At 44.4% G+C, this 14,249-nt stretch overlaps 1 protein-coding gene across 4 annotated transcripts in view; it reads right to left on the bottom strand.

Annotated features, from left to right (window-relative positions):
- marchf8 (membrane-associated ring finger (C3HC4) 8) overlaps nt 1-14,249 on the bottom strand; it is a 57,131-nt gene that overhangs the window by 29,292 nt on the left and 13,590 nt on the right. For all 4 annotated transcript variants that reach the window (XM_056435202.1, XM_056435203.1, XM_056435205.1 and 1 more), the window contains exon 2: nt 11,482-11,678. In XM_056435202.1, the coding sequence (XP_056291177.1) occupies nt 11,482-11,577 (96 nt within the window). In that variant the 5' untranslated portion in view covers nt 11,578-11,678. The remainder of the gene's footprint in view (nt 1-11,481; nt 11,679-14,249) is intronic.

Genomic DNA, 14,249 nt, shown 5'->3' with positions numbered 1-14,249 from the left:
TAAAGTGATGAGTATGAAGACAACATCCAATCCCAGCTGGTCCACACCAACCTCTTCGTTTTTCTTCATTCCCATTACCCACCGCTGCCATCTGAAATTCTGCCGTTCCCCATCCTCCTCTGCATTTTTCTTTCTCTCTACATTTCATTTTCATCTTCCACCGACTCAATTCACGCAAAACTCCTTCCAATCTCACTCCAACCCGTCAATATTTGAAGAGTCAGCTCTTCGTCTGTGTGCAGACAGTTTTAAACATATCGTAAAGAGCATCTTTTCCACATGAAATGGGACCGAAATCAGCTTTCAAAGAGGGAGCAGGTGGTGATATTTTCCTTATGACATCTTTTGGTTTTTATAGCGATACACCACCACTCGTTCCATCCATCTTTCTTTCAGCCTGGAGGCCGAACAACAGCCGTGTGAGCTGCTTGCTCTCCATCTCAGCACAGAGTGAACTGGGTTATCGAGTGAAGTTGCTTCAAATAGGACACACAGGAATTACATTTCATGTTCAAACTGAAACAGGGAACTGCTCCGCTCCAAGGAAAAAACGAAGCATTATTCACATTTCACAGTAAAATTCCCAAGTGGTCATTACATATTAATTCCACTTAGATAACCGTTCTTCTCTTGCACATCTCAGAGTCATAAGCAACTATTTACATTGTGTGAGAGATAGCGGGGAGAAACGATGTCCACCAGCGATTAAAGATATCAAATGTTCTCAGGAGAAGACGGGCAACATTTTTATGGAGGCAGCATCTTTTGCATTCTCCTCATTTGTACAAAGTGCCTCTTTTCTGCAGCTAGAGTTTCATCTGTTTGTTCAGCGGAGTAATCCAGCTCCCTGGGAGACCAGCAGCGGTCTATACGTGTTGTATTCAGTCAGAGTACTTTGAGTGGTCAACAGGAGCAACGCATCAGATCCTCTTCCACAAGCCACCAACACGCCATTGTCCTCGCTCAACTCTGTACCTCATATCTTTGTGTATCACAGCGCTGCAGTTTCAGCTTTCGATCATGTGGCTTTGTTTCTATCTGAATGTTGAATGACACACACACACACACACATACAAACACACGCACACACAAACACACACATCTCAAGCTGTGAGCAACAGGTTTGCTGCCAATCCAAGAGCAAAATCCTTTCCCCCTGCCCAGATCTGCACACTTCCTGGAGTCAGTGTGTGCAGCCTGAAACACAGCGGGCTCTGTTCAGGGTCAATAACTGAGGAAGACTGTCCTCTCCTTCAAATCCAACCAACATACCAGGTAAAGTAAGTAATATACAAAAACAAACTAGTGGGCACTGAAGGCGACAAACACTATCAGTTGTCCCGACTGAATGTGCTTTGAAGATATTGTTCAACATGCGCTTCTTTCACATATAATAATGTGACAACGCCGTCAGAGTGAAGAGATAATGTGTTCTCTCATCCAAACACTGTTTTCCCTTCCAAGAAGCTGAGCAACATGTGCATCCCTGGCCTCAACTTGTTCGGTAGACAACTCTAATATATACAATACACACAAAATCAGCAGTTCAGGACATATTACATTTAAGAAACTTAAATAATACTAAATAAATAATAATGGGCACATGTGCAAGTGTCCACAAAGCATTCCCAAACATTAGTGCCAGTACAAGCAGTGTGAGTCGCAGATATCGATATAAACTAGTTAACCTTAAACTAGGTAATGGTTCAAAGATGAAGTCTGTTACATAGTAACTTATTAAAGGATTTACTGTGGAAAAAACAACACTGGTTCAAGTATTAGGTCCACAAAGTCCATGGGAGCTGGTTCTCATGGTGATGACCAACTCTCTTTAACCCTCCTGTTACCTTTAGGGTCAATTTGACCCCATTCAATGTTTAACATCGGTGTTCTTTGGGGTCAAACATATAAGAAATATCAACTTTGTTATATATTTAAAGGGCTATTTAGGTAGTCAACAAACAAACATAAAGTAACTCACACTTAAACTTGGGAAACAATATTAATTCTAATAATTTTCTGGAGGTTTTAATTGCTGGGGTCAAATTGACCCGAGGGTAAAATATGTTAGTAAATGTTAAGGTAACAGGAGTTAAGTGGCCTGAGATTGTCATGTGTCACATATAGCACCATCATAACCTATTAGCAAGCCGCAGCCCTGCAAGAGTAAAAAAGTGTGTTTGTGCATGCAAGCGTTTATCACCCGACAGCCGGACCGGAGGCAACAGACAGCAGCGTAGCCACCAGACTCCTTATGCATGTGTGGAAGGTGCCGCAGTCTCAAATAAACACATCAATCTAAAAGACGAAGGACTGACAGCTCCTACAAATAGGTTTCACCTCGACTTCACAGAGACACAAGCATGATTCATTCATGTTGCAAAGGGTTGGTTTAGATGGCGGATGACACTGGTCCTTCGAGAGACCACTACCTAAAACAAAAGTGGGACACCACAGCACTCCTGGAACATAAACCGCATGACAGCTCCGACAGCTTCTTCACATCCTGCCTCTGCTGCACCAGTCCTGCCAAGATTACTATCATTCGTTCTTTGCTCTGTTTTTCTACGGCAACAACATGCTCCTCTCTCGCCGTCCTTCAAGTAGTTTACTACTGAGCGTAATTGTGCTTTCTGTCACCATATCTCTTTATTCTCTCACATGGACCCTCTCTCTGTGCTTGTTCAGTGTGTTCTATCTGTACTCAATTTCTCCTCCTGGCAGACGGAGGTGAATGTCAATTCCGGGCGGCAGTACTTGAGCTCAGTGAAAGCCTCATCAGGAGAACAGGTACGAGTGAATCCATGCAGCTGTACTGTCCACAGATTAAGATAAGTACTGTGCACACTTTCTCATGGGTTAAAAAGTGGGTTATGACAAGTGAGATATGACATCATGACTCTTGCTGCCATTATGTTCATCGGTTAATCTTTTATCATGAACTGGTCAAGTGGCGCAGTAACTAACAACTAGTATATTCCCTTTGCGCGGTCAACCGGCAACATAATAACAGTAACCCATTTACATAAAAATCCCTGCCTAAAAATGTCTCAGAGTAAGGAACTAATCTTGAGATGGTAGATTCCATCTCTGAAATAGCCTCACACGGTGAATCTTTGTTGAGATACTTGCCGTCTCTGTACTGAAAATTGATCAGAAGATTTCTAAATGTGCTCTGGACTTCAAGTGGCAGAAATTGCCAAGCAACACACATCTGGTAATCTACTCGGCCGATGGGAGCTCTCTGTGCATGCCGTCTTTCTTCATTCTTTACAACATAACGAACAGATCTCTCCTCCTGTCTAGCACAATAGAAAAAGCTAGCAGGTTGTTCCACGAGTTAACCCATTCTTGTTGTACAATGGGACTCTCACCTTTGAGTTAGAAACAAAACTGAAGGATATTTTTCTGATACGTCCATCATTTTCTTAACCCGTGGAGCTTAATTTGTTAGTTAGTACCTCTCCTATAACAATATATAACTGATCTAAATAAAATGTGGGTACTTATTAAATACTGGATATATTACTCCGTATGGTTTGTTTTCTGCCATATGAAGCAGAAGGGTTATTTTCTGAGTGACCAATGAACACTCTGTTTCTTTGTTTCTTTTGTATTCTGTAACTTTATCAGATCACCCCTCTAAACAACAACCCCATTACATATTGTGGCCTTTGGACTACTTTCAATTTCAATTAAAAAAATGGTTCCACATATTTTAGCTGCAGGTTAACTTTTAAAAATGTGTGAAAAGCTGACAAATTAAATTAAATTAATTAAATCAGATTTTTTCCCAGTTTCTCAAACTGACCCTGCAGATGTCAATTATTGCCTCAATCCTTTGTCTCTCCTGTCTAAAACATAAATACCTTGAGTGAATTTATCTCATTTTGTTCCATCATCCCTAAAGCCTAATTTAAAGGTCATGAATGTTACTCCACTGGGACATTTAAGGCTCAGTGAAGTGGAGGCCACAGTAAAGTCATTCTGGTCATACACTAAATACTGATGCAGAAACAGCTCATTAATACATGAGTACCATTTAAAATAGTTGTGCTATCATTCCAATGGATAACAACAATACCATCGTATCCATTCCCTTAAGAGTTGAGATCTGATGGTTTACCTCTAGTTTAGTGTGTTAATATGCTAACATCTGCTAATTGCTTGTCAGTGAACACCAGCCCAGCTGAGGGTAATGAGTCTTTAGTTTAGCAGGTCATAGAACAAAATATTGGACAAAAAATAAAATCTAATTTGCTCTCACGATGGCGTTCGATGCAAAGTCGATGGATCACCAAAGTCACGAGGTTTGACAGACCGGCATCGCCATATCTAGAGGCTGGCTTCTAGTTCCTCTCATAGACTGTCTGAAAAGCTGCCTTCCACAACAAAAGAAAGCCTTATCCCCTCACGCGTGCCCTATAGCTCAGAGTAGCAGAATTACAGTATTGTATACAGACAAGTGAGACGAGTTTGTTATCGAGTCAATGTCTGAAGCTGTTGGGCATCTGCAACAACGAAGAGCTCACAGTGCGGTCACAGGAGTGAATTCAACGGCGGAGAGATTAACTGCTCTAACCTTCCCCTGGATGACATCATGAGAGGATGACGGCGGAGGAGGAAAAAGAGGAGCTGGTGGGAGGAGGGAGCGGAGGAAAAGTTGGAGAACAAAAGACATTTTAGGGTGACAGGGATGGACCAAAGTAAGATGCAGTCTTATTGTAAGAGACTCTAGTGTGTATTTGGGCCTAAATGTCCTCCTCCCCTGAAATGAAAACAATTGGGAATCTCATCATCATCTCTGACTGGAAAGAGTCTGACCGCCCACCATCTTTCACTGGATGCACAAGAGACTTAGTATGTTCCAGTGTGCTTGCCATAAACTGGCCACCACAATGGAGCGTGACAGCGCTGAGTGCTATCAGACTCATTACACAGCCGGGGCGAACGGCTGCATAAAACCAGCATTCATCATCAGGAAGATATTGTGCGTCAGACTCCACAGAACCAGAGGACAGGCTGCTGTGAGGGGAACATGTGCAGCGTCTCCTCGGGAGGAAGAATATGGCCACTGTGGGAGCGCTCAGAGAGCCTCCTCCATTGATCTGGCTGGCTGTGTGGCTGAATGTTGGAGGTCGTGAGAGTCACAGACGCTAAATCAGCATGTCGGTCTAAATTAAACGGTGTCCTCAGACACCCCGCGGAGACACCTTCCAGTGAACAGAGGTGCAAAAGAAGCACCCAAAGACTGAGGTAACAGCGTCTCTAAGAGGCTTTTATTTCTCCCACCTCTAAATAACCTCATTAATTTCACATGTGGTTTTTTTGTTCATCTTTGTCTGCATGTCTGTCTCTGGTGATCTGCTGGCTCTTCACTTGTGTCTCTGTACGCTCCATCCATATTCTACAACAGAGATGTGCATGCATCTCGGCAGCTGCGTGTAAAAATGGAATTGGTTCCTTTAAATTCATTGTGGCAAAATTGGTGGCTTTCATAACGGAAAGCTTTGTGTGTTCAGGTGCACTCTGTTCCTCTAGTGTGCGACAGGCTGAACAATGTAAATTGTAAAATACCGTAGGTTAGCAGCTGTACATCTGTCGGATTAGGTTATACAACAGCCCAGAAAGTAAATTGTGAGATACTAATTTGTAAACATATGTTACACTAAGAGAACATCTGAAAGCAGCTTGCTGAGCATTCTTATGTCACAGTAAAGGGTTCATTTTGTGCTATGAAAGTGTGTCCATGTGTGTGGAGGGCAATTAGAGAGGGGTTAATTAGAAGACAGTTCCCTCTGAATGTCTCTCCCTCTGCCAGAAGCTGCTCCTCTGAAACGGAGAGCTGAGATACATGCAGCGCCCCGTCTCAAACTGTCCTTCCACCATCTTACAAACGCCATATCTACATAGCAGGTAAGGGGACTGACATTATTTCTCGTCATGCTTCTCAAAGTCCATTTTCTTTAGCTACGAGTTGATTATAATCGTAAATATAAAAAAATATTGCAAAAGTAGTGTCCAAAAGAAAGTAAAATAACTTCCCATTCCAGAAGGCAAGGAAGCAAAGTCCTTCCTTACTACTTTCAAGGTCCTCGAAGGCCTGTCCGTCATGTCCGTCATGTCCGTCATGTCGGCTCCTTCACATTTAATTGCGTTTTTTCACACTTCAACCTCAAGTGGCTCAGCGCAGGCGGGTCCTCCGGGGAACTCGAGCAAGTCCTGCACAGACTACTAACACCAGCTGCTGACATGTGAATGCATTTTTATGGACCCGAATGTTCTTTTTTTCTTTTAGGACATGCAATAGGGTGCATTAAATATAATATTGGTTGTGCAAGTTAGTGCTTGACCAACCAAAGAGACGAATCAAAGGTTAGTTTGCTGACATGCAAGATTAATACCTTTATGAAAACATCTGCCAGCATAAAGAGAATCCCATCCTGCCTCAGTGTTATCTTCTCTCTCCAGCTTCTCCCTAGCAGACAGGCCGAGAACCCGTTAGGCCTCAGAACATCGACACCGGGATGAACGTATGGGTTGTGTATATGCGTTTATATGCATGTGTGAGAAAAGGAGAAAATATGTGACATGTTTCCAGATTTGAATAATAAATGGATCAACACCGGTGCACAAGTAAAAACACTAATATTACAGAAGCTAGTCAGCTAAATAAATGGAACACATCCTCTGCTTCCAACTTGAAGTGAACACCTTAAGTTTAGTCCTAATGTACTCGAGTCACACATGTAAATACTTCTTTTCCAGATAACTTAGCATTTCATGCTTAGTTTAGCCAGCTCAAAGGCTTTCTGTGGTATTAGCATGGCATTTCTATTTGCCAGCCTCTGGGCCTTGCTGTCTGGAAGAGAAGGAATTTGCACAGTTTAGATGCACCAAATGTTTGGTACCGGTTTCTCTGCCTCAAGGCCCATATTACATTTTTTTTTTGGTCTACATTTTTCAGATGTAGCAATGCTGGGTGTAAACAGGCTACCCCGCCATCTGCCATCTCAGCCTAAAAGCTTCACCTGCACCAAAAGTGCAAGAAGGCTGATTCAAGTGAACTAGTTCTGTCTCTATACTAGAAGCGCTTTGTTAAATCAGCAAAGACAGACACAATAAACCGCCTGAAGGCTGTGTGGAAAGTGTATTCAGCTGTTGCAGTCCATGTTTGATAGAGCCGGGCTTTGTGGAGGCCACGATCAGTGCCGAGGAGCTCCGCGGTTATTCAAGCTGTCCTTGGACACAGACACATGCTGAACGAAGGACAAAGTTCTCTTCTAGCGCTTTGTGCTTTCATGAAAAATACATGCAGCATCATAAGAGCGGGTGTCAAGTATCACAATGTCACAGAGATATACTGCTAAATATAATATCAGTGTGAGCGAGGTCACGAGTTTTTATGTGAATACAAGTGTTAATGTGAAAATTAAAGCTACAGCTTGCATTTTTCAGATATGCCACAAAACTTTATTTTTCCCCACCTGCCATCTTATACGAGAGATGAAGTTATAAACTCATGCATAATTTAAATTGCTGCTCACCTTATCAAAACACCACTCAAATAAATATGAGCGTATTATTTGCCAATGCTGAGAGCCGCCAGGGAACCCCACACACACACAATAAAACTATTCCTCTCCAACCCTTTTGAAGCCGTTTAAAAAAATATTTCTTAAACCTCAATTTATCTACAGGAGTTCTGAAGTGGAGGACCCACAGTGCACAGACAAAGTGTCCATGAGTACATACCCAAAGAGGATTTAGAGGAAGACAAATGAACTTGAGGGGCGCTGGAGGAGAGAGGCGAGTGAAGGGAAACCAACAACAGCTGAAGATGTGTTGCTCTCTGAAGGAGCAGCTGACAAACTCTGAATTCCAAGTAGAGGAAAGTTCTGCTTCTCTTTTCTTCTTGATGCGCTAAAAGACCAGTTGTGTTGTCTAAGAGTGCCAGATGGGCTTCTGCTCTGTGACTAAACTCTGGACCCCCCCCCCCCCCACACACACACACACCCTCCAGGGCTCTCACGCTAATCAGCATGCAAAGTAAACACTCTCTCCTCTTTTCCTTCACTCTGCTTCTCCTCTCTCTCCTCTGCTGATGGTTCCATGGGGAGGACGGGAGTCACTGCTGTTTATCCATTTATTCCTCAGGGGGAGGAGGGAAGCTCAGCCAGCAGGAGACAGACAGAGGGAGAGAGTGATGCTGAGCAGAGAGATGTAGGGTTGGATCTCCACACTGCTAGCAAACATGGAGGGAGAGAGACCGAATGCCCGAGAGACATTACACAGCTGACAGTTTCACTTTTATTTCCCAGAAAACTAAGGCAACCTTGCTACGACTTAAACCCTTAATCCAGTTAATCGTGCAATGTACAAACATGTATTACAGCTACACAAACTCACAGCTTACTAATGCTTACTGATTTGTAAGAAATTAAACCACTTCAGAGTGAATCCCAGTTCACTTTTAATTCTGCAATGTGTGTGTGTGTGTGTGTGTGTGTGTGTGTAAAGTAAAAATACACATTAGTGCCAGTTCTCAGCTTGTTTATGGTCAACTTTTCAGAACAGGAGGCCAAAACAAAGCACCATGTACAGCATGAAGAAGCCTCTAAAGAACACCTGTGCTGCTGCACTTAGTCGCCATGAGTCTATTGTGAGTGGATGAGGAAGAGGAGAAAGGGCAGCCTCCGGACGTATTGTCTTAGCACCTCGCTTTGTTCCAGAGCTCAGAAAAGCAACTGCGCTCTGAGAGCACCTCACTGTGGCGTTTGTCACCGCACTTCACTGAGACAATCCCCCACAGCCCCATCAACAAGCCACAGACCATCAGCCCACCCTCCCCCAGCCCATCAGGGGCTCACACCTCTGGAGCACCCTCCATCTCCTCAGCGACGACCCTCGCCATCCTGGAGAGAGACGTCAACAGGCTGTTTAAAAAGCAGAACCTCCGCAAAGCAGCGGGCCCGGACTCTGTCTCCCCCTCCACCCTGAAGCACTGTGCTGACCAGCTGTCTCCGGTGTTCACCGACATCTTCAACACCTCCCTGGAGACATGCCACGTTCCAGCCTGCTTCAAGGCCTCCACCATCATCCCTGTCCCCAAAAAACCCAAGATCACAGGACTCAATGACTACAGGCCCGTCGCCCTGACCTCTGTGGTCATGAAGTCCTTTGAACGCTTGGTCCTGTCACACCTCAAGACCATCACCGACCCACTCCTGGACCCCTTGCAGTTCGCCTACAGAGCCAACAGGTCTGCAGACAACACAGTCAACATGGCCCTTCACTACATCCTCCAGCATCTGGACTCCCCAGGAACCTACGCCAGGATCCTGTTTGTGGACTTCAGCTCTGCTTTCAATATCATCATCCCGTCCCTGCTGCAGGACAAGCTCTCCCAGCTGCACGTGCCCGACTCCACCTGCAGGTGGATCACAGACTTCCTGACCGACAGGAAGCAGCACGTGAGGCTGGGGAAACACGTCTCAGGCTCCCGGACCACCAGCACAGGTTCCCCAAGGCTGTGTTCTTTCCCCTCTGCTGTTCTCCCTGTACACCAACAGCTGCACCTCCAGTCACCAGTCCGTCAAGCTCCTGAAGTTTGCGGATGACACCACCCTCATTGGACTCATCTCTGGTGGGCACGAGACCGCCTACAGGTGGGAGACTGACCACCTGGTGACCTGGTGCAGCCAGAACAACCTGGAGCTCAATGCTCTAAAGACAGTGGAGATGGTTGTGGATTTCAGGAGGAATGCAGCCCCACCCGCCCCTCTCATCCTGTGTGACTCCCCCGTCGACGCTGTGGAGTCCTTCCGCTTCCTGGGCTCCATCATCTCCCAGGACCTCAAGTGGGAGCTGAACATCGGCTCCATCACCAAGAAGGCCCAGCAGAGGATGTTCTTCCTGAGGCAGCTGAGGAAATTCAACCTGCCAGGGAAAATGATGGTACAATTCTACACGGCCATCGTTGAGTCCATCATCTGCTCCTCCATCACCGTCTGGCACCCTGCAGCCACAGCCAAAGACAAGTGCAGGCTGCAGAGCATCATCCGCTCGGCCGAGAGGGTTATCGGCTGCAATCTGCCTTCCCTCCAGGTCCTGTTCACTTCCAGGTCACTGAAGCGGGCCAGAAAGAATGTCGCTGACCCTCCCACCCTGGACACTCCTGTTCGAGTCCCTCCCTCTGGGAGGAGGCTGCGTCCATCAGGACAAAGACCTCCCGCCACACCAAAGTTTTTTCCGTCGGCAGTCGGGCTCATCAATGGAGCCCGGATCCCCCACTGACTGACTGTCACCCCCAGGACTACCACCTCTTCTTCCACCTTCCTCTCTCCTCCTTCTTCCCGCTCCTTCCTCTTCCTCCTACTCCCTCCTCCTTCTTCTTCCCTCCTGGAGGCCTCCTCCACACACGTCACTTTAACATGCACTTTAACTTGAGGCCTCCTCCACACACGTCACTTTATTTACATGCACTTTAACTTAAACACACGCCACATGTAACATACACTTTTAACTAAAACACACATCACTTGAAGCACACACCCAAACACTTTCACATTATTTGTTGTCTTTCTGTCGTGATGATTGTTGTTTGTCATGTCCAAATGTTGCACCTACCGCCAAAATAAAATCCTCGTTTGTGTAAACATTCCTGGCAATAAAACTGTTTCTGATTCTGATCAGAGAGGGAGAACAGACAGTAAAGAGTTATGGGCAACATGCGAGATCAACAACAGGTTTTGATGCTACACCCAACAGTCTTTGTTATTATTGGCAAATCAAAAGTGATAACCATCTCAGAAAAAAATAAATGTCCCGATTATTCAGGATGATAGCCAGATGTGAGCGGTTTAACCATTTCAGAGAGTACTCTCCGGATTCTGAGAAAAATCTTATTTCAAAGAATAAAGTTGAAATCCTAAATCAGAAAACTGCGATAGGGTCAGATGAACTTTTATTCTTGTTTCTACTCGCCTCCCTCAGTTGATTTGAGAGAATTGCTCAAAATAAAAATATATATTTAGCACTCGGATAAGTTATTATGCGGGTGCTCCGATTAATAAACCAAGGCCGATTCTTTCATTTTTAATTTGCAATGTCATTATCTATGAATGACGAATGATCCGTTGTTTCATTAACACAATTCACACCCCGACCTCATCCCTCTGGGGAAGGGGTCGCTCTATGGTGATGTCACACATCTTCCTCTTTTGCTCCCGATGGACAAGACTCACTCGATACTACTCCGCCGACTCTCTCTGTTCTACTGCACTTGTTTGGGAGATGTTCAGTAAATAAATAAAATATATGTGTGACATTAGAGGAGTCTGGAAGTTTGTTTGCGGGGCTAAGTTCAAGATCTCCCCTTACTATGATAGAATTTCTCTGAAGGATACATTCTACACTTTATGGGCTAAAACTACCCCATAATACTCAGCTGTGTCCCCGGTCTTTTAACTCTGCACATACCTGCTTGTCCTTGTCCTTAGTTTTCCCACTGCTTGACACCCGCGACGAGGTGACATCACGGGGGACGACAGAGATTTGGTGCAGTGGCATGTTCATCCCAGCAGAACCAACCGGGGACGTTCACACACACACTTCCTGTCCTGCCGCCACAGCAAAGGGCATGAAGGTCTGAATTGCGACACCTTGCACACTCTGCCCTGCAGAGGACACACAGAGGACAGAAGGAGATTAGCTACAAGGTCATTCAAATCACATTCAAATAACATACTTAAAATGTATCACTGCATCTGGAAGAAGTCCACAATAAAAAACATGAAATGAAAGTCAGCGCAATGAAATGAAAGTGGCACTGCTTCGTCACTTTAGTGAATATTAGTTATATTCCTTACTATTTAAAAATAGTGAAATAGTATTTTTTACAACAGCTAAGTGTTCTATTCTAATCTATATTTCTATGACACAATATATTTTTAAAATAAATATTACATTTATATAAATGTCTTATTTTGGGTTAAATATTATGTGGTAAATTGAAAAAAATTGCTAGGTCATAGTTATTGCAGTGTGTGCAGAAAAAAATACCACAATATGTGTGGTGTAAAGACAGTTTAAAATATGCAGAAGAAATTAATGAAGAAAATAGAATGTCTGCAAAAGAATAATCCAAATTGGTAATTTTGGTTTATTTGTGATTTTTTTTTAACGGTGAATCTGAGAGTGCTTTGATTCATTTTTCACAAAAGACAAACCATGATTTCCACAAAAGAGATCAACGATCCATGTGGTTCTCCGTCGCTCTTGGGTAGACTCAGACAGACGGAGCTATGAAAGCAGCAGCAGTGTGGGGCAGTCCCGAGAGTTACACAAGAGGTTTTACATTAAGGTTGTTAGAACTTCAGTTAATGAGGCCATCTGCACTGCCACGGACATCAATTAAGCTTTAGCTCCTTCTCACCACTGGTCCGCGTTGTATGCATCTGTGTTTGCACGCAGGCCCGTTTTGCAAAGCAGATCCTGAAGCTCCGCAGTATGGAAACGACAGGATTAAGAAACCAAAAGGCCAGCAGACAGATGGCAGGTCAATGAAATGGCAGTAATCAGAAACCAGTGTTGATGGTGGGAGAGGGGCGTGGGGGGTTGTAGGCTTTGGACTGAGAACGCCACAGAGGTCCACTAAGAAGCTTCCGACTAGCACAGCCAGAGCCGCCACATCAGGTCATCGGTCTGGGATAAGTACTTATCAAGATGGAGAGGCGAGTATGCTAATGTGATCTCATAAAACTCAGTCAATGGTCATATGCACCTCTTGAGCAACAGCTGGCTGCCAAAGAGGGGGGGGGATACTTTTTAAATAAAGACCAACCATACATTTGGTTGGTCTAAATACATTTCTATATTGTCAACTACTACACAGTGAAAAGATCAGGGACTAAGTCGAGGGTGAACCACGATTTCATTGCAGGAAAATACATTTTTGTTTAGAGAATTCGTACCCCTTGCGTCACAGATTAACTACTGTTACCCACTGTTTAACCTCAAGGACTACAGAAAAGACTGCACATTGCAAGTTGTGTGAAATCAGACAAACAACTCCTTTGTCACCCGTCTCTAAAGCAACCATGACGAGGTAGATAAGCTTGTTTAAAGAGTAGCACAATTAAAACAGTGGAGCAAAACTAAAACATGCACAGAAGAGGAGCTCATGACTGCCATTTCTGTTTTGAACTGCTGCCCACAGCGTGCTCGTTTGTTGTGAAACACAAAAAGGAGAAACACGGCACATCTCCCAGAGGAGAAACAGAAGAGCATAATGGACAATGCACGATTAACCGAGGTAAGGCAGGAGGCAGCGAGCCCTTTGGAGAGGTCAGGATGGTGGAAGAGTTCTTCAAGAGAACTCATCTTTTCCGACTGTTGTTCAACCCAAACCTGAACCTTCATTTTGAATTTTTAAGCCAGTTGCGATGCTATGCAACTACAATAGCACTGTGCGGTTGCACGCCTCCCCCAACCATGCAGTTTACATCCATGTCTGTCCAGAGTCATACAATGAAGTTATCACTTATATGGACGATGACGGTGAATACTTTCCATTGATAAACATGCTGCCTTTGCTAAGAGAAGAGGAGGAGAGGATAGAACGCTTAGTCACATTGTGCAACGACCATCATCTGAAGCTCCACGTCAGCAAAAACAATGAGCCTTTGGGTTGGAAACAGTCGGATACAGGCCGAACATTTCAATGAATAAAAGCTCGACTTATATCCATATTTTTTCTAAAAACTTGTACAAGCCAATTTGATATTTATGGAACTGTCCTTAGTACTGAAACGAGAGAGAGAGAGAGAGAGATTCATTAATGTCTTCTTTGGTTGTGAAAACAGGGGCCTTAAGTTGTTGTTATTTAGCTTTTCTGAGGCTTGGGGCCGAGTAGTCTAATAAAACTGTTGACTAGCTTGGTGATGAGGGTGGAGCTCGACAGTGTGGAGGCACCGTGAGGAGGACGAGGGACAAGATGGAAGCATTGGCAACGACCACGGCTGGGTGGAAATCCAGGATGCGTCTAGTCCGAACCATCCAACTCTCTTTTGTCAGTCTTGATTGTTATTCGAAGCAAAAGGGGGTTTTCTGATTGGAGTACAAAGCCAGTGAAGTAACCTGATGCCATTTAGGAATATCGTATCATCAGCTAATGTGTGACCGCCCCGTGAGTTGGTGAGCCATGGCTGAGGAATACAAACGTTGATGGTAGAGAGCACACAGAGTCA

Source organism: Pseudoliparis swirei, chromosome 17 (genome assembly GCF_029220125.1).
Source record: "Pseudoliparis swirei isolate HS2019 ecotype Mariana Trench chromosome 17, NWPU_hadal_v1, whole genome shotgun sequence".
NCBI classification, from domain to species: domain Eukaryota; kingdom Metazoa; phylum Chordata; class Actinopteri; order Perciformes; family Liparidae; genus Pseudoliparis; species Pseudoliparis swirei.
This window is presented reverse-complemented; position numbering and strand designations above follow the sequence as displayed.